A 25,419-nucleotide genomic window follows, 5' to 3' on the forward strand; every position below is an offset into this window, starting at 1 on the left:
CCTGTGGGAATGCTGGGGCTTGGCCTTGACCCAGTCTCTGTGTCTCTGTTTTTCTTATCAAATAATATTTGTCAGGGCAACAAAGCCTGTTATACTCTGGCAATCAATGAGAACACAAAGGCCCTGCGGAAAGTCCTCGATCTAGGGAAATTGAAAACCTCCAAAGGCCAGACCTCTGGAGCAACATTGATCCCACCACAGTAGTTTGGAGAGAGGTGGCATTGCTGGGCAGACTGGCTGGCTCCTCTGACAGAGCATGCTCAGTGTACAAACATGCTCTGGCCACCCCAGGGAAGAAGCACAGCTCAGCCTGCATCATCAAGGGGCTCCCAGGCCAATGAGAGAGACAGGTCCTACTATTTACTCATCAAATGTTTATGGAGCATCCAGGACACCTGCTCTGGGCCCAGACACAGGGACAAACTTTGAACAGAACCTACATTCCGGTCCTTGGTGCGTTTGCAGTGCATGGGAAGGAGGACGTGTTAATTAGAACGGTGGGACTCAGAGGAGGCCAAGTCCCTCTGTGGCCACTGGGCGCTTAGCCACGTGCTCACACACCCACGAACCATGTCTCTCCATCCTCACAACTAACCAGGCAGGAAAGACTATCATGAACCCCATTTTGTTTGTTTGTTTTTGTTTTCGAGACAGGATTTTATGTAGCCGGGGCTGGCCCCTAGCTTTCTATCTAGCCAAGGGTGACCTTGAACTTCTAAGCTTCCTGCTTCTGCCTTCCCAGTGCTGGGACTGAACCTGGGGTTTCATGATTGCAAAGCGAGTGCTCCACCCACTGAGCTACACAGCTGGACTTTTGAGGAATATTTCGTAGATGCCTCTCTCATAGACTGCAGTGTTTATGAGTCATCCGAGGAGTGAAAGTTCTGGAAGCCTGGGGTGCTTCTGGGAGTGGCAGGGACAGTGGGAGTGTTTTGCCTATCTGACTTCCCAGGGCCTCCTATCTAGAGTCCACCTGTCTCTGCACCTTGCCCACTGTTCATGCCACCTGCAGAGGTCACTATGACAGCATGCCTTCCTTTCTGTGGGATCTGCACCCAGTGACTCAGCAACTGTCAAAATTGGAGCGGGGGAGGGGGTATGATGATAGGTGTGTTGGGTGTCCTTGCCCATGGGTGTGCACAGAGCCCAGAGGAAGGCATCAGGTGTCTTCTATAACTATTGGCCCAGTGGTAAGCTCCTTCCATGGACCGGAAGCTTGAGTTTACAGCTAGACTGGCAGCTAGCAAGCCCCAACAGTCCTCCTTTCTCTGCCTCTGTGTTGGGCACACTCAGAGCACATCCAGCTCATACAGGGGTTCTGGGATTCGAACTCCAGTCCTCACGTTTGCATGGCAGGTTCTTTTAACCACTGCCTTTGTGCTCTTGTTGATTGCCAGAGAACAGGGTTTTTTTGTCCTGACAAATATTATTTGATAAGGAAAACAGGACACTGAGGCTGGGTCAAGGCCAAGCCCCAACATTCCCACAGGGGGGTGGCCATAGAATGAGCACTCCTATCCAGCTCAAAGAGATTTTAGTTTTATTTTTCCATGTTTGTGTGTGTATGTGTTTGCTCGTGTGATGAGGGCATGGACGTGGGCACACTTGCATGTAATACTGAGAGTCATCCTCAGTTGCCCTTCTACGCTATTCGTGGAGGCAAGGTCTCTCAGTCAAACCCAGAGCTTGCTGCTATTACCAGTCTGTCTCACCAGCTTGTTCTGGAGAATTCCAAGTGGGCCACCACACCTACCCAGCATTTATGTGGATTTGGGGAACTCCAGTTCTCATGCTTGCAACAGAAGCTCTTTAACCTGTGAGCCACGTCCCCAGCCCTGAGAGGCTTTGTTTGTTTGTTTGTTGCTTTTCTTGTTTGTTTTTAATTATGCTTCCCCCACCTCCACAACATTCTTCAAATATGTCTGTGCCAAGGTCAGTTTCCAAAAACACAGGCCCTCACAAGCTAGACTTTATCTGTGACCCTGCCCGGATCCTTTCTCGGTATCTCAGAGACCCTCCAAGCGAGTAGAGACTGTTCAATACCCAGGTCCCCTTTGTACCACGAGGGTGTGACAGCTAACAGTGAGGCAGGATGGAACCCCAGATCTAGGAGTCCAGAGAGCCTCCAAGGACAGTGAGGAGAGGAGCTGAGACTGTGGACAGGGCCCAGGCCGCCTTCATCAAAGTCATCACACGCTGCCAGTCCGCCACAGCTTCTCACAGAGGCCTCTGGGTGGAGATAAAACTGAAAGAGTGGCTGTAATTTCACGCCTATCATATCCTGCTATGTGGTAGGAAAAGACATTTGGGAGGCCCGTGAGCGACACTCAGGGTGTGTGCTGCACACAGCCATTAAAATGTTTTTATCCAAGCCGCCGAACAAATCGTGAGCCAATTTGAGAGCTGCGTGCTGGGCTCTGGGACTATGTTGCTTGCACAGAGTCACGGGAGGATGGTAAAGCTGCCTCCTGGAGGTGCAGGTCATGGGGGTGAGCGTGTTAAGGGGCTTGCGTTACAAGCAACATAATGAGGCCTGGGCTCTTCGCCCCTGTCGAGGCTGAAATCTTCTTCCTGGGTGGCCGGGATGTCACCTCAGGTCATAGCATCTTGCCTGTGCTGGTCCCAGCTCAGTGCACACACCAAAGCTTGCCACATGACCCTCCAAGGGCTCTTATTGACATGGCTGTCCTTGTTTTACAGGGCATGGAGCAAAGGCCCTGAGAGTTAAGAGACTGCCATATGGGTGACAGAGCCTGGGGCTAGGAGGTCCTATCTGGCCTGCACTGTTGACACCCAGCAGCTTTAACTCCATTCATACTCCCCACCTTTGTCATAGGTTGTTTGTAACCCAAATACCCATCATCGTAGGGTGTAGGACAGAAGCCTCACTCACAGATGCCAGGCTAGAGCATCTGGCACTGGACTCTCCTGTAGTCGGGTGGGGTTGGGGTACCCAGGTGAGGATGTAGGGGTGTAGGTGGAGTTTTCTTTCCCAGCTGCCAGTCCCAAGTAACCACAGAGAGGCTTAATTACAAATGCTCGGTAGATCGCTCAGGTTTATTACTAACTAGCTCTTACAACTTAAATTAATCCATTTCTGTTCATCTATGTATTGCCACATGGCTCGGGGCTTTACCTGTCCTCCAGCATATCTTGCTCCCTCTGGGTCTCCTGTGACTGCACTGCCTCCACCCTTCTTCCTCCTAGCATTCTGCTTGGCTGTCCCACCCATACTTCCTGCCTTGCTTCTAGCCAATCAGTTCTTTATTAACCAATGAGAGTAATATATATTCACAGAGTACAGAAGGATTATTCTACAACATAGCAGTTTGGAGGAGGGAGAGCAAACATCCACACTGCCTCCATTCCTATTCCCTCACACCTCCCCTCCTCTGCCCAGAACAACCGTTTCCTCTCAACCATTCCTAGCAGTGCACTGGACTTGAAGTCCTGGAGACAAACTCCAGTTAAGTTAGTGTCTACTTCTGATATGTCATTCAACTTCTTTTCCAGTTAAAATAGTATTTAATAGTTAATGATACATAATATCTTATTTTAAAGACAGGGTCTCGCTGGGCGGTGGTGGCACATTTCTTTAATCCCAGCACTCTGGAGGCAGAGGCAGGCAGATCTCTGTGAGTTCGAGGCCAGCCTGGTCTACAAGAGCAAGTTTCAAGACAGGCTCCAAAGCTACAGAGAAACCCTGTCTCGAAAAACCAAAAATATAATTAATAATAATAATAATAATAATAATAATAATAATAATAATGACAGGGTCTCACATAGCCCAGCCTATCCTCAAATTCACTGTGTATCCAGCAATGACCTTGACCTTCTCTTTTAAGAAAATGTATTTATTTTTATTTTATGTATGTGCTTTGTCTGTGAAGCATGTGCACGCATTATCTTCAGAAGCCAGAAGAGGGCGCCAGATCCCCTAGAACTGGAGTTGCAGATGGTCATTCACTATCATGTGGGTGCTGAGAATTGAACGTAGGTCCTCTGCAAGAGAAACCAGTGCTCTTAACCACTGAGTCATCTCTCCAGCCTCTTGAACATCTAATCTTCCTGCTTCTATCTCCCAAGGGCTGGGATTATAGGCATGCACCATGCCAGGTTTCATGAGGTGCTGGGAACAGAACCCGGGGCTTCTCTGCAAACACTCCACCAGCTGAGCCCAGAAGGTCTTTATAGTCCACATAGATCAGAAAGTGACTCCCTTGTCTGCCTTGTGTCACTCTCTCGTCTAATCTTCATCTGGCAAGTGTTTATTGAGCAGTTAGCAAGCATGTCCAACCTTCAGCCCACAGGCAGGGTATGTGGCCCACCAAAACCTGGAACTTACTTGAAGCCTTGTGAGATACATATTGCAGTTTGTAGATGACAGTGTCATATGGCAAGGTCAAAAAGTCAGACACGTCTGTGACGCTTTCTAGGTACCATCCTGTGCACTGCAACAAGACAGACAAAAGTGCCATAGACTTCATGTGCAAACTAGGAAGTGGGCTCTGAGCCTGTGTCCCACTCACACAATGTGCCCAAAAATGTGGCATAGTGGTCAGGGACCAGCAGAGAGAGGTGGGGTTGCTTTGAACAGGGCCCCTTGGGGAAGATGGCATTTGGAGAAGGTACAATGGCCACTCAGGAGCCCCTTTTGCAGCAGCCTCCAGCCCCAACCCTGTTCCAGGCTAGGAGTCCAGTGTAAAGCAAGGCAGAGTCCTCACCCTGTGACCTGCCTTCCAACAGGGACAACACAAGCTTGAGATCCCCACATGAACCTTCAAAAGCATGCTCATTTTCCAGGCTTGCTTGGAGCTTGCGACCATGTACTGGTAGACTATGGTCACAGTGACTGGCCGCTGGAGATTGTCACAGCCTTCACGGCTCTGCTCCTTGACCCAGTCCTCCTTCATGCTAACTGGTCTCTGTGTCACATGGAATTTCTTTCCACAAGTTTGTGCTGCCCTGTCTACTTTTCTTTCTTTCTGATTTTATTTTGTTAGAGTTTATTTTAAGACTGGGTCTCATGTAGCTTGGGCTGGCTTGGAACCAAGGATGGCCTTGAACTTCTGATACTCCTGTGTCTGCCCCCAGATGGCGGGTGTTTACAGGCGTGTGCCACCACATGCTGGGGATCTAACCCAGGGCTTTGCACATGCTGGGCAAGCACTCTACTTACAGAACCATATTCCCAGTCCCTACACTTTCTTCTTCTGAGGCCACCAGTCATTAGATTAAGACCGCCTGGTCCAGGATACTCTCATCCCAACCTAATTACACCAAGAAGGTCACACTCTCCGGGACTAAGGTTTAAGATTAAGGCTTAAAAAAATAATTCACCATATGTTTGGGGAAACAGCTTTAAGTCATGGCTGTAATGGAGCACAGAGGGAGGAGGCTGCAGCTGGGAAGCCACCGCCCTGTGTTCCCAGTGACACAGTCACCCGTCATTGTGCAAGTCCTCATACACCAAGCTCAGCTCTTCATGTGTTCTCCTCAGGACACTCAAGCAAAGAGGCAATCCTGCCACTCTCCTCCGACAGAGGGAAACAGAAAGGTGGTGTTGCTTGCCTGGGTTCCCCAGCTAGAAAATGGGGGTGGGTGGGAGGCAAAGACTTGTTCTGTGCCATAACTAACCACCTGTCTTAGTCGGTGTTCTATTGCAGCGAAGAAACACCACGACCACAGCAACTCCTACAAAGGGAAGCGTTTAGCTGGGGCTGGCTATAGTTCAGAGGTTTAGTCCATTGTCATCTTGGCAGGGGAGCCTGACCCTGTGCAGGCAGACATGGTGCTGGAGAAGTAGTTGAGAGTTCTATATCTGGATCCACAGGCAGTAGGAAGAGAGAGCCGCTGGACCTGGCTTGGGCTATTGAAACCTCAAAGCCCACCCCCAGAGACACACTTCCTCCAACAAGGCCACACCTCTTAATCCTTTTAAATAGGGTCACTCTCTGGTGACCAAGTGTTCAAATCTATGAGCCTATGGAGGGCATTCCTATGCAAACCACCACACCATCCACAGCTTACTGAGCAGCGGGAACTCAGACAAACAGGCCTTGTGGGTTGTCAAGAGGACTCCTCTGGGGGGACTGGAATGGGTAGAGCATTCGCCTAACAAGGACGAAGCACTGGGTTCCATCCCCAGCACCACACAAACTGGATGTGGTGGTGCTCTCATATTCCCAGCACTCAGGAGTCCAAGGAGTGCAAGGCCACCCTCACCTATAATTATATAGTTATAGTCTATGTTATATAGACTACAACTAAACGTAGCGGGATGGAGGCCAGCCTGGGCGACATGAGGCACTGGCATGAGCAAGCGTGAACAATCTTCCTCTCAGAGATCCCTCCCCTTCCAATGAGGATGACAGATGGAGTGACCCTTTGGACCCCCAGGTCAAAGTACAATGCTTTCCATACCTGGAGCACCCACAAGCGGTGCCAGTGTGTGGCACCTGGCACATTCGTCTTCCAGAGTGTTCTGTTCAGCTCTCATTGTGGCTGGCACTCACCCCCACCCCCACCCTCCTTACCGTTTCATGCAATGGTTCTATTGAGTGGTAATCCACACAACCATTCATGTAGGGGTTCCCATTTACATCCAGGGCCCTGCAGCCACCACCATAGTCAGTTCTAGAAAGTTCCCATCATTCTCCAAGGTTTCCTTGTGGTCATGGTCACACATCCAACTTCCCCCTGCGTTCCTTACTCTGGGTATTTCAAACAACCAGAATCATATAAAATATATGGAGCTTTTGTGACCGGCTTCTTTCATGAACGTTCTTACAGTTCATTCATGGTATACAGTGTATCAACACTTGGTTGTATTTTAGTATTATGTATTTTAGTATTAAGCAATATTCCACTGTATGGATCCCCTTATTAATTAATTAGTTCCCTGTCTGGAAGGGCATTGGATGGTTCCCACCTTGTGGTGCTCTTGAACTGTGCTGTGTGACTAGCTCTTGAATGAACGAGTTCTTGAATGACCGTAGTTTCTGCCTTCTCCTCTGGAAGCGTATTGCTGAGTGAAATGGTGAATGGACTCATAGCCTTTTAAGGGAATTGTAGAAAGCTTCCACGGATGCTGTATAGTTTGGGGAGGGGAGGATTAGGGTGGAAGGGTTTTTTTTGTTATTGTTTCGCGTTTTCGTTGTTTCATTATTGTTTTTGAGACAAGGTCTCATTCTGTAAAGCCAGGTTACCTTAACTCGCAGCAATCCTCCTGCCTCAGCCTCCCAAGCACTGGGATTTTGTGAGACTCCAACACGCCTGTTTTATGCTTCCCGGCAGTGTATGAAGGACCCAGCACCTCCAAGTTCTAGCCAGTACTTGTTACTAAAAGCCAGAGGTCTTTTTAGTTCAGGCAGCTATCCAGGGTGGGGGGAGGTGGCATCTCTTTATGGGGTTTGAACTGTGCCCCAGGCAGGAGGCTCTAGGCCCTGCAGTCAGTACCTCCCCTGGGACCCTCCAGTTCACACCCTTGCTCCCGGGTGTTGTGGTCCTTGATCTCCTTAGATGCAAGTCCCTTATCAGCTATCTGATCTGCATATCCCTCTCCCTTTCCGTGGGTTTCACTTTCGGGAGAGTGACCTCTGCAGAACAAAAGGCTTTGATTCCAGCATTCTATTTGATCTGCTTTTCTTTTACTGCCTTGACGTTAGCGCCTCAGTTAGGGAGCCATTCACTGATGCCAGGCACAATTTACCACCTAGTTTTCTTCTAACAGTTTTTATGACTTTAGCTCTTTCATTGAGCAGACATAGCGTACTGGGTTATTTTATTGGTGGTGAGAGGGAGGGGGTCCAGATTTCCCAGCAAATTCCTGCGGCACCTATCCATCCCATTGAATTCAGCTGGAAAGCGCACTCTAGGGTAAGAAGGCCTCTGGGTTTTGATTCTTGCTCAGGTGGTCACTGTACTTCACCCCACTGGTGAGGGCTGTACTTCACCATCTGACACAGGAAGGGGAAGGGTGTGTCAGAATCAAGTCTCAGAAATGTCCAGGGCTTAGGCAAAATTATGAAATATTGTCTCTTGTGGGCGAGCCACATTTGGCACACACACACAAAATGTTTCTCACATGCCTGGATTTTTTTTTTAAGTTTGCTTACTTAATTAATTTCTGCTACGTGAGCTTATGCGCACCAGCTGCAAGCAGGTATCCACAGAGTCCAGAGAACACCTGATCCCACTGGAGCTGCAGTTGCAGGCCATTATAAGCCACCTGATAGGGTCATTGGGGATTTAATTAAACGTAGATAGGTCTTTTGCAAGAGCAGTAAGCTCTTAAGTGTTGAGCCGTCTCTCCAGCCCCACACCTGACTTTAAGTGAATGTTGGAATCCGAATTCAAGCATTCTTGCCTACAGAGCCATTCCCCACCCCCCACCCCATCCAGCCCTTAGCTTTTGGAACTCTGCATTCTGTCTCACAGTTCTGTGTTGGCCCTGATGCACACATGCCGTTGGCTCAGTAGTCATGTGACTTTGGCATCGGGTTCACGGGATGCTTCCCAGTGGCCAGTTCCTCCAGTTTCTCCATAGAAAGAAGCTTGCCCTGGGTGGATGGAGGCTTCCAGAAGAAAAAAAAAAACAGGAGTTTCTAAGGATGGGTGGAAGCCAACCTGCCTCCCTGAGGTCTGGACGGAGCACAGGCTTTTTGTTGAATCAGCCCAGAGGAGAAAGGCAAATTCCCCGAACGGGTTATTTAGAGATGTCTAGAGCACAGTGCTGTCTGCAGAATTCCCTCTTGTTTGGTTTATTACTCTGCTGCTGTGGCAAAACACCATGACCAAAGCAACTTACAGAGGAAAGAGGTAATTGGGCTTACAGTTTCAGAGAGTCATCCACGACCATCATGGTGGGGACTATGGCAGGGGACAGGCAGGGGTGGAATTGAGGCACTCGTTGGAAGCTCATCTCCTGAGATACAACCTTGGGGCAGAGAGAAAAAGACACTGGGCATGGCGCTGAGTCTTTTGAAACCTTGCAGGCAACCTCCAGTGACACACCTCCTCCAACCAGGCCACACCTCCTAATCCTTCCCAAACAGTTCCACCAACTGGGGACCTAGCATTCGAATGTGTGAGTCTGATGGGGCAGGAGAGGGGGTTAGTAGTCCACCAATGGGTGGGCACTGCTCCGAGGTTCCTGGCAGGAGTTGCTGAGAGGCAGGACTCACAGCAGCAGGACCATACTCCCCGGGATGCCTGCTGGGAGACAAATGATGGGCTCCAGCCCCTGACTGGGAGCCTGAGGGGATGATCCACCCACTAGGCACACACTAATTACAGTAAACCAGCCCTAAGCAATCTCTAAAGTACAGACCCAAGGAGCCAAGGCTGGGTGCTCTACAGAGGAAGAAGATGTGGCAGTTTGGAATCCAGGCCAAAACCACAGAGAACTGGGAAGAACTTAGAACCAAGAGGCACTGGGAAGCCAGGCTGTGAACCCTAACTTCTACCTCCTGCATCAAAAATCCCTTGGGTCAACCAGAAAGCCCTGGTGAGGCCAGATCCGTAACCTCGCTCTGCTTTCACTGCCCCCCTTCCTACTGCTCTGTGTTTGAGGGGACTGACACACCTGCAATGAGAGACACAGAGGGCTTGTGTTTGGGTTTACATTTTGCCCACCCCGACCCAGTTTGCTGAGTGTTTATCAGCCACCAGGCATGCACCGGCTGGACCTTGGGTAACAGCTCTCCAAGTGAGGTCTGTTGTTTGTTTTCCTAGTTTACAAATGGGAAGACCAAGCTGAGGAAGATGTGCCCAGGGGATGTAAGTCTGGGTAGGGTAGAACAGCTAGGACAGCGTTTCTCAATCTGTGGGTCTCGACCCCTCCACCCCTCGGGGAAGTGGAACAACCCTTTCAGAGGGGTCACATATTAGAGATCCTGCATATCAGTTATTTACTTTATGGTTTGCAGCAGCAGCAGAATTAGTTATGAAGTAGTAGCGAGATCATTTTGGGGGCTCACCACCACATGAGAACCGCTGAACTCGCTAGTGTGGAGGCCAGGGCTATGGGCTAGCTCCCTGTGAAGGTGTGTGGGTGGGGGCTGAGTCTGGACAGCAGAAGCTGAGTTCTCGTCTCATGGAGAACTGCACAGACAGCAGAGGGATAGTTCATTAAAGGGTGACACAAAGAAGTTTGGGACTGTGTCATGCCATACCTGTGGCTTGGCTGCAGGAGAGCAAGAAAGGGGTGAGATAAAGTCCCCAGTGACTTTGGTGGGTCATTGACAAAGTTCGTGTAAAGGCAGACTTTCTGAGCATGCTCCCTTGGCTAACACAGCCCCCCTAGAGAGAGGGTTGGGTCTTTTCTCTACCGCCTTTCCTGTGTTGCTTGCTCTCTGATATTTCCTCCTCTGCCATTTTCTATCCCCCTGCCTCACCACTGAGCCCCACTTCAGCCCTCTGTGGAGCGTGTGGAGCATGACCTGGAATATTACCTCATTTCCCTGGGCCTCAGACTTCCTTCCTGCTAACTGGGGGTTGCAACACCATCTCCCCTGTTGGGATGTGGCATGTGACTGTCAAATAAGCAGAGCCCTGTGGCCCAGGCTCACAGGGAAGGCGTTTCTCTCCCTCCACTTTGATCAGCACTCTCCCTGTTAGCATCGGCTTCAGCAGGGCAGGTGACAGCTGCATGAAATGATAACAGCTGGGGGCAGATGTCTCAGCAGGATGGTGGCAACCCCGTCCCCTCCCAGGGTTTTACAGTGTGTTGGCTGCCAAGAGATGGAAGCACATGGAGCCAGCACCCCGCCCAGACTCCCTGTTACTTCCTCTCTGAGTGGGTCTTCTTCCATGTCTCCTCTCCCATGGGGCTGCTACAGGCACAGGCATCATGGTGGCCGTGAGTGGACAGGAAGCACTCAGCCTGCTTGAAGCGTTCGGCTCACACACCATACACTGCTATTGCGATGGGGCAGAGCAGTCATAGAAAGGGTTGAGACCACACAAGCCAGACCCAGGACTGCTCAGAAAGTATAGCATCTGGGCATGAAGGACCATTCTGCACAGCAGCCCTCAGCACGGGGACCAACTGGAGAGAGGGCACAGGCGGGAGCTGTCTAGTGAGACCTAGCACAGGATTGAGATGCTTCTCTAAGAAGGCACCAGGACAACTATGAGACCTCAGTCAGTGTCTTCAGCTTCAGGGATATGGAATGGAAACTGAAGACCCTAGGTATCTCCCCAGTCCTACTTCCTGTTGACCAAATAGATCTTCTAAGATTGGCAGTGCAGGGCCTGAGATAGCTGCTCCACATGGCTTCATGAGGGTCCAGAGTAAGGGATGCAGGCCAGAGTACTCAAGCAAGATTGTATCCAGCTTGGAGGACCTTGGCCTCCAAGCTGGATACAATCATGTCTAGAGCATGTCACTGTTGTATTGAGGGCCTGGAACCAGCTGGGGGTCTGGAGAAGGACTGATGTCCCTCCACCCACCCACGTGCCTGCTCCTGGGCCTCTCAGTCGCCAAAGTCACCAGCTCAGCATCAGTGTGGAATAGGCAGACAGATGGGGCTGCACTCAGAGGAGCACTTCAGAGTGAACCGAGTCATCTAGCAAGGACAGTCACCTCCCAGCCTCAGCCCCCAAGGTCTGAACCTGCTGCCTGCCTCCTGCACAGGATCCCTGAATCCCTACCCACCCTCTTAGAACACAGCTCTGCCAAGTTGGGGTGCCCTTGACAGCAGCCCACTGGGCGCTTCTCACAGACCCAGCACATTCATCCCCTCAGCCATCCAGCTCATCCTCCCCAGGCCCTTTCAAGGGAAGTGGGACAGCAGATATTCCGCCAGGGGGCCAGCAGGATAGCCAGATGGCCACGGGTGGAAAGTCGTCCCCACCAGACACCAAGCCTCTTCTCAATATGAACAGCATGAGACGCCCCAGGCACACTGTCAGCTGGTACTCCAGCAGCCTGGGAGTCAGCAGGTGAGGGTCCAGTGGAAATTGAGTCAGTTTGGAATACCAAGCTGGCACTCGGTCACCCTCTGATGCCATTCTTTCTCCACAGGGGACTTGAGGCTTAAGCCACAAATGGAGACGTGGCTGTCAAAGCCCACACTGGGCGTGGTTTGCGTTACCTGTCTCCATGATTGTGAGTGGGAGAGTAGACAGCTTGATCAAATAGCACACCCCTCTGTGAGTGTAGACCCCCGGAACCACAGAGCTCAGGGCATCCTCCTCTCCCCGAGGAGCACAGCACCTAAGGGGAAGAGAACAAGCCATGTGTCCACTCGTCTCACAAGCTCTCCTTTTGATTCAAACCACATTTACAAGTGCCCCTGTCTTAGGGCTTCTATTGCTGTAAAGAGACCCCACAACCACGGCAACTCTTAGAAAACATTTAGTTGGGGTGGCTTACAGTTCAGAGGTGCAACCTATAATCATCATGGTGGGACACGGTGGCACGCAGGTAGACATGGTGCTGGAGAAGGAGCTGGGAGTTTCACATCTTGATATGCAGGCAACAGAAGTGAACTGAGATACTGGACATATCTTGAGGATAGAAGACCTGAAAACCTGCCCTTGCAGTGACACACTTCCTCCAAGGCCACACCTACTCCAGCAAAGCCACACCTCCTCACAGTACCACTTCCCCATGAACTTATGGGGGGGGGGGCAATTACACTCCTACCACCAGACCTCCTGTGCTCCTGCTACATTGAAGGGATGAGTCCTAGTCTCCCTACGGAGGGCCAGTTGGGTCAATAGAGAGCAGACAAGTAAGTGTGGTTATCAGTGGCAGACTTTGCCCCAAGCACTTTAAATGTAGTAACTCACAACCCCTGGGGCACAGGCCTTCGGCCCTTCAGCCACTGCAGAAGCTGAGGCTCAGAAAGATTATATATCATGACCAAGGTCACACAGTGAGTCAGTGGCAGAGTTTGCTTGTGAGCCCAATAGCCTCATTCCAGAAGCTTCCGTATGGCCTCACACTGAGTCGCCCATCCTTCCTTCTGGAGTCAAACAAAGAAAGCTCATCTCCTTTGAACTGTCCGTACGAGTGGCTGCAGCATCCAAGTCCCGTCCCCCCGCCCCGACCTTCTGGACCTTCCACATCTTGCCACCCATAGTGCCTGTCTGTTTGCAGAGGCACATTGCTCTGCCTCCTGATCCCCATCCGAGCATGTCTACAGGAGCACCGTTAAACCCTGACAAGTGTTAGGTCAGAGCAATGCTTTATTCCCCACACCACCGGGAGCAGGATTTAATGTCTCTGGCAGAAGGTAAACTCCCCTCCCTGGGACAGGACCCTTAATTACCAGTGATATGTGATGTTGGAGCTGCCGTGCCTCAGGCCCAGAGTTGTAAAGAGAGCAGAGGGCTGAGGTTCTGTCTTCCCTAAGCCATCTGAGGAGCAGGAGAGTCTGGAGCTGGAGTGGTGGGAAGCTGGCAGTGTGGGAGCCAACTGCAGCCCTGAAGGAAGGTAGGCTGGGGAAACACAATCCTGGCGCTGTGTGTTGAAGGGGAAGCTGAGACCAAGCTCATGCTGCAAGTGGGCTCTGCCCTGAGGTTTATTGTCCTGACTGCTGATCTGGCCCACAGTGGATTCCTGGACTTGGTTTCCCCATCTGTGTAGGAGGAGGCATGGTTCCTTCATTTGCTCACAGTCACCAAAGCCTCGGCTGGCAGGCTCATGGTGAGCTGGGCACTGGGCAGAGTTCTTCAGGGATAGTCTCACGGCAGCTAATATGAGGAGACAAGCAGGATTATTCCCATTTTACAGAAAAGGAAACTGAGGCCCAAAGGTTCCATGGGCTGCCGTGTGCATCTGGGACCTGACCTCCAAACTCCAGGACTGACACAGGGCTGGAAGGCCCAGTTTCTTCCTCCAGGAGTCCATGACTGGTAGGGAGCCAGGCAGAAACACAGGTTCCTGGAAGACTGGGAATGGTGTGATGGGGGAACGGTGTGTGGGCATCCCAGCAGGAGTCGCTTCCTGGGGGGGAGGTGCTGGGGTGGAAGCATCCTATGATGCCGGATGGAGGAGGAGAAAGGCAGTGTGGAGCCTCCTTTTGCTGGGAAGAAACACCGTGACAAGGCAGCTCTTAACCGGGGCTCACTTGGTTTCAGAAGTTTAGTCCATTATCATCATGGTGGAGTGCATGGTGGCGTGCAGGCAGGCCCTGGCGCATAGCTGAGAGCTACGTTATGGTCTGTAGGCGGAGGGAGAGGATCTGGACCTGGTGTGGTCTTTCAAAACCCCAAAGTCCAGTCCCAGCGACACCCTTCTTCCAACAAGGCCACACCTCCTAATTCTTCTAACCCTTTAGATAGTCCCACTCTCTGGTGACTAAGAACTCAAATAGATGAGCGGAGCCTATGGGACATTCTTATTCAAACCACCACAAGCAAGAAACACCTCTCTATGCTGGAACGTGGGAAGGGGCCATCAGAGGTGCCAGTGGTACTAGCCATGCCCTCGGCAGGTGCCAGGCAAGTGTCTCAATACTTCATATAGTGCTCAGCAGGACCCCCTGTAGAGTCCATACTATGATGACCCCATTCTACAGATGAGGAAACTGGAGCTTAGCAAGGATAAGTGACCAGCCAGTGCCATCTAACTACTGAGTGTCACATGTCTGCGAATAGCCAGGTTCCTGGGTTAGAGGTGAATCAGGTGACTGAGGCCCCAGTACTGAGCACGCTCCCTCCCTATTCTCTAGCATACAGGGGTGTTCCCTGCTTGCGGTACTTTGAATAAGAATGGCCCCATAGGCTCATATACGTGAATTCTTAGTCATTTAGGAATGGCACTGTTTGAAAGGATTAGAAGGACCGGGAAGGCTATGAAGGCATACAGACCCTGAACCTCTGCAGCTCCAGCCAAGCCCCTCCTCCTGGTCTGTGGTTGGGTGCCTTCTAGAATAAAGTTTCATTTGGTTCTTCCACAGATCCACAAGTGAGAGTTAGCAATGGGATGTTCAGGGTTGATGCTGAGTGACAGGCGCCTGTGTATCTATGGTTGTTAAAAACTTTAAAATGGAGAGAAGGAACATCATATAAGAGAACTCTCACATGGGAGGTTTATTAAGGGAGAAGGGGGGAGCATGGGATTGGAAGAGAGAGGCACAAAGGCCTGCACCACGAAAGAGATTGGGGAACCGGCAGAGCTCACTTTTAAAAGGGGTCTTAGCCCATGCACACAGACTACATAGTGACATAACAGCCCTAGGACCCCAGGCTGGCCAGGTATCTGCCTGAATGCTGATAATGCATGTGTGCAGGGGATGCCCTTAGTGGCTACAGCTGAGGACCCTGGGGGCCAGCTAGTGTGATGCCTAAAATGCTAGCAAGCACACCCATGTAGGGAATGGTTGTGGTTGGTGACCTATTCTTCTAGGTCCCCAAGGGCAGACCAGTAGAATGCCTGCACTTACAGTGCCTCCAAGGTTTCCACAGCCTTCCAGAGGCTTCTAGTATACTGGTGAATATGGCACAGGGTGAAACTGCCCTAGCGTGTAGTATGCACCTGTGGGGTGTACTGAAAAAGCCCCCCAAATCGGCCAGCCCTGCTGCTATAAAATAAATCTGTAGCACAACCCCTAGCACCTATGGCAGGTCTTTGACTTAGTCGCTCTGCAAAACACAACAGCAGTGTGGGACAGGAGGGGGTCACCCAACGAGGCTCAGGCCAAAGAACCCCAGGACCACAGGAGGGTCTATGACATGAGACTGGCCGCCTTGAAGGCCAATCTAAAACCTGGGTTATTGACAAGCAGCCAATCCAGGCACACTAGAAAATTGCCCCAGTTGTGGGAGGCGGGGCTTTGGGGCATGAAGTCCTGAATCCAGTCAGTGTAGAGGGTGAGGGAGATCCTAGCCCTGTGTGTGGATGCTTGGCAGACCAGACTGGCATTCTCCAATCCCCTCAAGCCTGCTTTTCCTCTCCCACTGTCTACTGAGCATCTACTATGTACCAAGCCCTCTGTCCACAGGCCGTCTGAGGGGTGAAGCCGCTGACGCTTACCCAGGCCAAGGCGGCAGCTGGTGCATTGGAACTTGCCTTGGAATCGCCTGGAGGAACGGAAAGTCCAACAGCTGGGTATGGAAGGGGCCCAAGGAGTACAGTGGTGACTGACTCCCAGAGGATGCTCTCACTGCTGGTCCAAGGGAACACATTTGGAGAACCAGTGGGTTGACGGCACAGTCTAGAAACAGCCCTGGAGGGCTGGTGAGATGGCTCGGCAGATAAAAGTTCTTGTTGCCAAGCCTGATGGACTGATGTCCCCAAGACACACAGGTGGAATAATCAACTCCCACAAATTATCCTCTGACATCCTCCTGCATGCCATGGCACAAGTGCATGCGTGTGTGCATGCATGCGCGCGCACACACACACACACACACACACACACACACACACACACACACACGCACACATCAAAAGAGCTCTGGAGTGACAGTCCAGATCCAACAGGAGGCACCACTCCCCTTGAAGTGTGGGCAGGGTTTCTTCCCCTCCCCCGCTGGCCTCACTAGTACAAGTTTGCTCCCTCACTATTCCCCCGGGGTAGCCCCTCCTCTCCAGAGCACTGGGCCAAAGCTTCCAGCTCAGCTGGCTGCCACCCATCACAGCTGGCCAGGAGGGAGCAAGCAGGTGAGTGGGCACTGCCACAGAGCAGGCTCAGGAGAGCAGATGACATTTGACGTGGTTGGGCTCCTACTTAAGCCCAGAGGGGTTCCCATCTCAGAATGAGAAGAACCCCAGGTTAGCGGGTGTCCGTGCTGGGACAAAAAACCCCTCATCTTACCATTGCCTCAGCACAGGGATTCCACAACCAACGGGGGGAGGGGGGAGGCTCAACTCTGCATCTGTGATCCATGTAGGCACAGTCTCTCTCTCTCTCTCTCTCTCTCTCTCTCTCTCTCTCTCTCTCTCTCTCTCTCTCTCTCTCTCTCTCTCTCTCTCTCTCTCTTTCTCTCTCTCTCTCTCTCTCTGTCTCCTGTCACTGATCATGGCTCCGTGTGGGGACTTGCTCTGTGTTTGCTCCTGCATGGAACGGTGACTATTCAGCTCAATATTTAATTTTTCCCTAAACTGCAGACTTGAGCCCTTCCCTCCCTCTCTTATTTCTCTACTGGCAGGATCTGCTTCTACTGGGAACCTTCACCAGGAAAGAGTAGGGGGTAGATTTCCACCCTTTTAGGTGGGGCAGGGACTGGAGGGTGTGGCACCTGGACCCCTCCTCCATTTGCCCATGCTACAAACATTTCTGAAGTAATCCTGCACCACGAAAGAGAACAGGGAATGGTCAGAGCTCGCTTTTAAAAGGGGTCTTAGCTCATGCACACAAACTACATAGTGACATAACAGCCCTAGGACCCCGGGCTGGCCAGGTATCTGCCTGAATGCTGACAAGTTACAAGGAGGCAAGAATCCTTCTCTCTGGGTGCTTGGGAAAGGAAGGAGGGGAGGGAGGGAAGAACGGGACAGGACAAGCCCAGTGTGTGGAGCATGGTGACAGGGTGGGTATGTGATGGAGAAGGCTGGAGATGAAGACAGACTGGCCCAGGACACTCTCAGAGTCTTCTGGGATGGATCCCTGTCACAGCCTGGCTGGTGTCCTCTGTGCTCATAGAAGTGACAGACACCAACAGGAATGGAATTTGAGCTTCTGTGACAAGCAGCCTGAGGGTGACCAGCTCCGGGCATCCAGAGTAAAGGCCTTGCCAGGTCTGGAGGGCTGCCTGAGGAGGCCACACCTGAGGCCAGCCTTGAGAGATGAGACAGAGTCAGATGGGGCAGGTATCCAGGCCCAGGTGAGGTAGGGAGACTGTGCTGGGCTGCTCTAGAAGCTGCAGCTGGGAGGACTTCCTGGAGGAACTGCTGTGCTGAGTGGCATCGTGAAGCAAAAAGAGACCGGAGAGAATGGAAAAGGAACAGGGACACAAGATAAAGAAATCAAAGAAAGAAATGAAGGTGGACCACACGGGACATTTATATTCACGGACACTTATATTAGAGGCTCGTTTTCTGGTGTTTGAAATACAGCATAATGGCTGGGCGCTGATTGAAAAGGAAGGCAGTCGATAGAGCAGGCATGCTGAGAGGAAGAATGGATTTTTTGCAAATAATATAATTTTGAACTTGTCCATTCCTCCTTCCCGCCCCTCCCCCAAATCTAATTGATGCCCTCCCTGTGATAAATGATTCTCACGACTGGAGCAGGCTCAGCACCTTCAAAGAGTAGTAGCTGGAGGGCAGGCGGGAGGGTCCCTCCCTGAAGACAATAGGAGGGTCCCTCCCTGAAGACAATAGTGTTCCTGAGAGACACAAGGAAGGGCTGCGGGAAGAGGAGACAAGAGCTAAAAAAACCCTTCTGCCAGCTCAGCACCCCACATTCTCATAAGATAACATCCATTTTTCTTCTGCTTCCCTCAAAAAACCCAGGAGCTGGGATGTTGGCAAATGTGTCAGAACCAACCCATTGCACAGACAGAAAGGCTGACGCTAGAGGGGGTGGCAGCTGATTGATTCAAAGCTCCAAGGATATTGATACCCAGTCTGGGGATGGAGCTCTGCTCTGCTTTTGTTAAAGTGGGTACCTCAGGACAGGGAGGGTGTGTAGTACAAATAATAAAAACCCAGAGACAGACATTGGGGTTCAGCCTGAAAAACGAGAAAAGTCAAGCCACTAGAGAAGTCTTATCTCTACCAAGGCTGGGCGGCTGCAGACTAAGCAGACTCTCTATCTTCCCATTTTATATTCCCTGTACTGCTGGGATTAAAGACATGTGACTCCCTAGGACTGGAATTTAAAGGTATGAGCCACCACCACCTGGAATTGTTTCTGCCTCGATCTTGTATAGCCCAGGGTGGTCTACAACTCACAGAGATCCATCTGACTCTGTCTTCCCTATTCTGGGATTAAAGGTGTGTGTCACCATTGCCTGACCTCTAGTGACTTTAGCTTTGCCTCTGGTCTTCAAGATTTATTTATCAAAATATAAATAATATACTATTTCAGGAAGGTGACCTGGTGGGGTGAGGGGGGACAGGTGAACACACCTGCCCGTGTTGCTGGTGTTTCTTCACCGTGTTCCCTTGCAAAGACCGAGAAATAATTTACAGAGCTCAGTGACCGGCTGCCCTAGCTCGGAAGTGAGTTACGGAGCCCGAAACAAACTTCTGCTTGTGAGATACAGACAGGCCATAATTCAGGATTAATTTCATAAAATGGATCACCGAGCATCACCATACTCCATCAATATGAATTGCTGAGTCTAGAATAACTTCGCCTCCTGCCTCCCTCCGTGGCCGTGGGACGGGGTGATGGAGACTAGCGGGACTGTGTGGTGGTGTCTGGTTGGAAGTTGCTGTGTCTTGACAGGTGCACACAGAATTAACCGAGGAAAGTTCCAGAAGCAGAGCCTTCCTCTTAAGACAAAGTGAGAAATAGGCCAGAAAACACGCTGGCTGGGTGGTTGTGGGGTGCGGTCGTGGGATCTGGGGAGTTTCCGAGGAGGGCACATAAATGCAGAGGGTTTGCTTATACACGGCTGTGCTTCTGACAGATGTCCCCAAAGAGCTGCCGGGAGCACTGGACTCCACTGTCCAGTGGAGATAGCAGAGGAGTGGGAAGAAGCATGAAACAGGCTCTCCACTGACGATTCTTCTCCATTAGTCATTGCCTGGGTACAGCTGGACATGGCCAGGTGCCCCCACACACTGCTCACTCTGAGCCTGTCATTGAACCGGGTTATTCTTACCCAGGGGGGTCCCATGAACTTTATGGCTGTGCTCTCCACTGGCTGGCTGTCTTTGGATGAATGGAGACTGGATCTCAGGCCCAGGACACATAAAAGGCTTTGGTTTTGACCTTGATAGAGGCCTATCAGGGAAGGAAATGAAACTGGAGATGGGGTTGGAGCCTGGAATGGTGTGGGAGGAAAATAAGGCAGGGATAGGAAGGAGGGGAGAACAGTGGTAGAGGTCACACAGAGACAGCGCTGAAGGCAGAGGTGGGGCCAGAGCTGTGTCTGTAGGTGGATGGAAATTCAGATGGAAGCAGAGAGGGAGTCAAGATGGAGGTGAGGACGAAGATGCATGGAGACAGGGAAAGAAGCGAGGACAGAGGTTGGGATGGGAATTTATTGAGGGGGATCAAGGGTGAAAGGACACTGGCAATGAGCCTAGGAAGCAGGGGTCTGCCTAGGACAGAGGGCTGGGCCTAGTCAAGGGAAAGGAAGGAGAAGGGACACAGTGACAGAGTGGAGACAGCTTTCTGGCTGCACTCAGCCTTCCAAGGGCCGACAGAGGGCATAATGTAGAGTGACATTCTCCCAGGGCACGGTGCCTGGGAGATGCTGGTGGGCAAGTGTCCACTGATGCTGGCAGCTCCTATGTGTCATCATCCATACAACCATTGTCTTATGAGCTCGACTATCCGTTCACACATGCTCAGAAAGGCTGGGGGGCAGGGGGACAGGGAAGGAGCACAGATCCCATGCTCTGCATGGGTCAGATGCAGGGCTCTAGAACAAGATGTACCTGTGTGTATAGGAGTGTGTGTGTGTGCATTTGTGTATGTGCATACGTGTGTGTTCATGAGTGTGTGTGCCACTGTGTGTGTACATGATCATGTGCACATCTGTATGTGTGTGTCATCTCTGTGTGTGCATGAGTATGGGTGTGTGTTCATGAGTGTGTGTGTGCTGCTGTGTGTGCATATGTGCATGTGCATGAGTATGTTGTGTGAGTGTGTACATGAGTGTGTATGCATCTGTGTGTGTGTGCCTCTGTGTGTGTGTGCATGAGTGTATGTCCTCTCTCCACCTATCTTGCAATGTTCCTTTAAAACTTAGGCCTTTGAAATTTTGTTTGCTCTTTACACTTTCAGCACTTGGAGCTTGAACAGGCACCATTTGGGGAGCTTGAATGCTACAGGGTACGGGTGCCTGCTGTGGTCAAGCGTGCACACATCAAGCACTTCATGGTCTCCTTGCCAAACTACATACAAGCAGAGACCAGACCAGCCTAAAACAAAGAAAACTAGCAGGGAGGGCTGCCAGGAAGGGCAGTTATCACTATTAATGGGGACACTTCCAAAGTATTTTTGCATGTTCTATTTATTAATCTCCACAAGGCCCTTTCCATTTTGCAGGTAAGCAAACATGGAGAGAGTTTAGGTCACCTGCCTAAGGTCACAAAGCTGACAGGTATTATGGTTGGTCTCTGAATCTTGAATGCTCTGGTCTGGAATCCACAGCCCATCTTATTAAGCACCTTTCTAATGAGGCAGGGATGCCTGTGTATCTCTGGGGTAGAGCACTTGGCCGGCGTGCAGGAAGCTCCAGATTCCTTCACGAGCCTGGCAAAAATGAAGTAGAGCCAGCAGCACTCATTAACAAGACTGGCGGGCGTGTCAGGGGCCCTATAGTCACCGTGTCCTTTACTGTTTGAGCAGTTCTGTCAGGCATGTTCTCTTCAGTGTGACCTCAGCAAAGTTGGCTGTGGTGGTGTGAATGAGACTGGCCATCACTGACACACATTTGAATCCTTGGTCCCCAGTTTAGTGGAACCGTTCAAGAAGGATTAGGAGGTGTGGCTTTGTTGGAGGAAGTGTGTCACTGGGGGTGGGCTTTGAGGTTTCAGATGCCTCCTGCCATTCCCAGTGTGCTCCCTGCCTCCCGCTTAGTGTTTGAGATGTGAGCTCTCCACTGTTCCTGCTGCCACACCTTTGCTCCGCCTTCATGGACTCAAACCTTCCGGAACCATAAGCTCAGTTAATACCTTCTTTTATCAGTTGTCTTGGTCATGGCATTTTACCTCAGCAACAGAGAATTAACTGATCCAGGGACACAGGGGAAGGGGTGATTTTGGAGGGTTCACCTTCCCTTTCCGGTGCTGCAGCACTCTGGAGGGTGAACTTTAACCGGGCACATCTTGGAGATGAAGATGAGAACGAGGCTGGGAGGTGATGATAACAGTGGAGGTGAGGTGGTGATGGAAACGGGGCCAAATTCCAAGATGGTGGAGGTGATGATAATAGTAGAGGTAGGGGTGGTGATGGAAATGAGGCTGAACATGAAGATGGTGGTCAATGGAGGTACTGACGGAGGTGCAGGAAGAAGAGGGGGTAGGATATGTCAGAGGGACACTAAAGGTGGCAGGAACCACAGACAGTGAGCTCAGGGGACAGCATTTCAGGCTGAACTCTGACCGGAGAATCCTCGGCTTTGGGGCAACAGAACTAGAAGCAACTCCCTAGGAAACTGGACCACCAGGCCTCTGGAGATGCTGCAAAGTCAGGGAATGAGAACTCTCAGCAACTGGAGTTTGCATTGGGCAAAAAGGTACTGACAGACACTGGCCCCTTTGAAGGCTGGGTTAGCTGCCTGAGAAGCTGGACTCCAGGTCAGGTATTGATGATGTTTACCTTTAATCTCGACACACAGAGGCAGAGGCAGGTAGATCACTAAAAATCCAAGGCTAGCCTGGTCTACGTAGACAGTTCTCACTCAGCCAAGGCTACTTAAGAAGACCTTGTCTAAAACAATCGGAGAGTCGAAGCTGCAGGGCCAGGTTACCACCATTCAGATCTCTGCTCTACCTCACAATGACTACATAAGCTGGGGGCTCTCCACACATCTCGTGTTTTCCCGTCTGTAGAATGGGAATAGCACACTCCCTCCCCAGGCCAACGGTGAGGCTGAAGAGTTGGCTTACGGAAGCTGGCTGTCGCTGATTCTTGCTGTACGAGCTGGTTTTCAGTGCCGTTCTGTAAAAGTTACACTGCGGAGTTTGCAACTTCTGTGTAATTGAAGTGTTCTGGTGTGCATTTCCGTTCTCCAAATTCCTACCCCACTTACCATCTGTTTGGAGCCATCTTCCACTTAATTACAATTCTCCATCTATTGTTCTCTCAAGCTCCCCGCTCGCTTCCCTTCTCTTGCCCCCAGCACGTGTGGCTGCCTGAATGAAATGATGGCTCTTACCTGGCTCCGTCTCACTGAGCCCTGAAACAGAGCAGCCCCATGCTTGCCACCCTCACCCACCAATAGGCTTCTCTGCACTCTATCTGCCTCCTGGCTGGATGCCGGCAATGGGCCCCTGGCACCAAGCTCCACACCTGGCGGGTGTCAGGAAATGCTTGATGAACTTAATTAAACTCAACTGGGGTGAAAAGCCCCTGCAGGAAGGCAAGGTCTCCAGCCTCTCTTGCTGTATGCTGCCCGCCGCCCCTGCCCCACCAATCAATGTGCACAGGCCCAAGGCCAGGGAAGCAAGAATGGACAGCTGGCCCCAAGCAGAGTTCAAAGGAGGCTGGGAAATCATAGGAAGAACCATCTTAAGGTTGAATTCCCAGCATAGAGCCATGCAGTTCCCCTAGCTCAAGTTCAGACCCAGGACCACATCTACTGAGCGCTGTTCCCATGTAGCAAAGCGGAGGTCAGAGGCTCACAGTGTGGGACTGTCCCCAAGACATAAGGGTATTGGACTGGGATGTGGGCAAAGGGAAGAAGGGGAGCAGGTGAGAAGGAGGCTACTATCCACACTCAGCCAGGGTCCAGGAAGGGAGAGAGAAGGCCCCCAGCTTGGGGTGACTCTCAATCACTTGCTTAGCTTATTCCCAGCCCATGAATGGAGGCTATGCCGCTGACCTGTCCAGCCAAAACCCTTGCTGTACTTTCTACTTCCTCAAAATGAAGTTGCTACAGTGTCCCTGCTCTCCAAACTTTCAGTGGCTCACCAATATTCTCAGCTGAGAGAGGAAAGAACTCTTAGTCTGGGGTGAGCCACAGTTTTCTGGGATTGGAAGCAGAGGAGGAAGGGATGGAGGCCTTGATCTACAGTAGTTGCTGATGTCATGGTGTAAAGATACCCACAGGGAGACCTGGGCAACGGTGGCACACGCCTTTAGTCCCAGCACTTGGGAGGTAGAGGCAAGCGGATCTCTGTGAGTTCAAGGCCAGCCTTGTCCACACAGTAAATTCCAGGAGAGCCAGGACTGTTACACAGAGAAACCCTGTCTCGAAAAATCTAAATAAATAAACAAATAAATAATTGATACCCACGGGGACCTGTTTCAAGTTGGTAACAGTTCAACAGCTGGTTCACAAATTCCTGAAAATGCCATAAGCCTCTGCACAGGTTGGAGCTGGTTCCAGGCTAGACAATGAGCAAGCTGTCACTCACCTGGCCCTCCACTCCAGTCTACCACTAGGCCTTTGCATGTGCTGTTTCTGTCTTCCTGCCAACGGTTGCTTCCTTGAATCACAGGACAGTGTGCTTTCTCTGGCAGTGACTCCCCGGACCTCTTCACTGGGGCAGGTCCCCTTCTGTACTAGGATGCCGTCTCTAGGATACGTCCTACCACACCAATCCTCATGACCTCTTGAGTGCTCCATATTTCTTCCATTGGGCCTAAAGTTCTAGGAAGCAGGGCCCTGCTCTGTGTCCCCAGCAAGAGTCACCATGCTTGCCGTAGTCAGCCCCACAGCAGCCCCTTTTGTGGTACCTAGCAGAACTCTTTCTGAGCCCCCCAAATGAGTCATAGTCTCCTATTCTTCCCTTTGGAAGCTCCTCCCACCTCCATCGAAGTTGTGGCTGCTGACTCACCTGCCCCCTTCAGTCGGTACCAGGCCCAGAACTTCACACTGGTCTGCATCGTATCAGGAGGGAAGCCAGCACCCATGGTAAGTGCTTGGGGCCCAAGTCCTCAGTTCACCAAGACTGCTGCTCCCTGAGCCCTCTTCGGGTACCACTTCTGTACACAGACAGGAAGTGGTCTGCTCAGCACCTCTATCATTCCCTCTGCTCCATCCTGCAATTCTGGGTCTTTACAATAAGGGTCTTCCAGGAGGGCCCACCACCCAGTACACTCTGAGTACCCTAGATTTTTGAGGGGGATGGGGAACAATGAATGGGGTCCAGAGGGGGGATGGGGAACAATGAATGGGGTCCAAAGGGGTGAAGGAACTTCTTCATAATCTCCCTGATATTTCCATAGACATGGGTCCCAAGTTCATGTTCTCACCTTGACCCACTGCTCCTCCCAAACCTCCATGGGGTTTAGAAAGCCCCCCATAAGGAAGAGAGGAAAGGGGAATGGAGAGAGGGAAGGGGGCAGGAGAAAAGACAGAGTGGGGTTCTCAGTCATGCAGAAGGGTGAGCACCCATGAACTCCTCCTGGTCTGAGTGTGCTTCTGGGCACACCAATTAATCCTCAGGACTGATCCTAAGCAGGGTTCCCCCTCCCCGTCTTAGTTTTGATACAAGCCCAAGGAGTTTACTCATAGAAACCTCATGTGGTCAACTTCTAATGTGGGGATATGGAACCCTCAAAGGTTACTGGGGCATCTCTGTGCACCCATCCCAGAGCCTTGGAGCTACATTTGGAGGCAATTCTACCCTGGGCATTTTAGAATACTCTAGTCCTCTATCCAGTGAGATTC

The 25,419-nt window shown here is 51.3% G+C and overlaps 1 protein-coding gene across 1 annotated transcript in view; it reads left to right on the forward strand.

Moving 5' to 3' along the window:
* Igsf21 (immunoglobin superfamily member 21) overlaps positions 1-25,419 on the forward strand; it is a 127,955-nt gene that overhangs the window by 91,567 nt on the left and 10,969 nt on the right. Inside the window, exon 4 of the mRNA XM_038334367.2 lies at positions 24,545-24,660. Within this exon, the coding sequence (XP_038190295.2) occupies positions 24,545-24,660 (116 nt within the window). The remainder of the gene's footprint in view (positions 1-24,544; positions 24,661-25,419) is intronic.

The sequence above is a fragment of the Arvicola amphibius genome, chromosome 6 (assembly GCF_903992535.2).
Source record: "Arvicola amphibius chromosome 6, mArvAmp1.2, whole genome shotgun sequence".
Taxonomy (NCBI): domain Eukaryota; kingdom Metazoa; phylum Chordata; class Mammalia; order Rodentia; family Cricetidae; genus Arvicola; species Arvicola amphibius.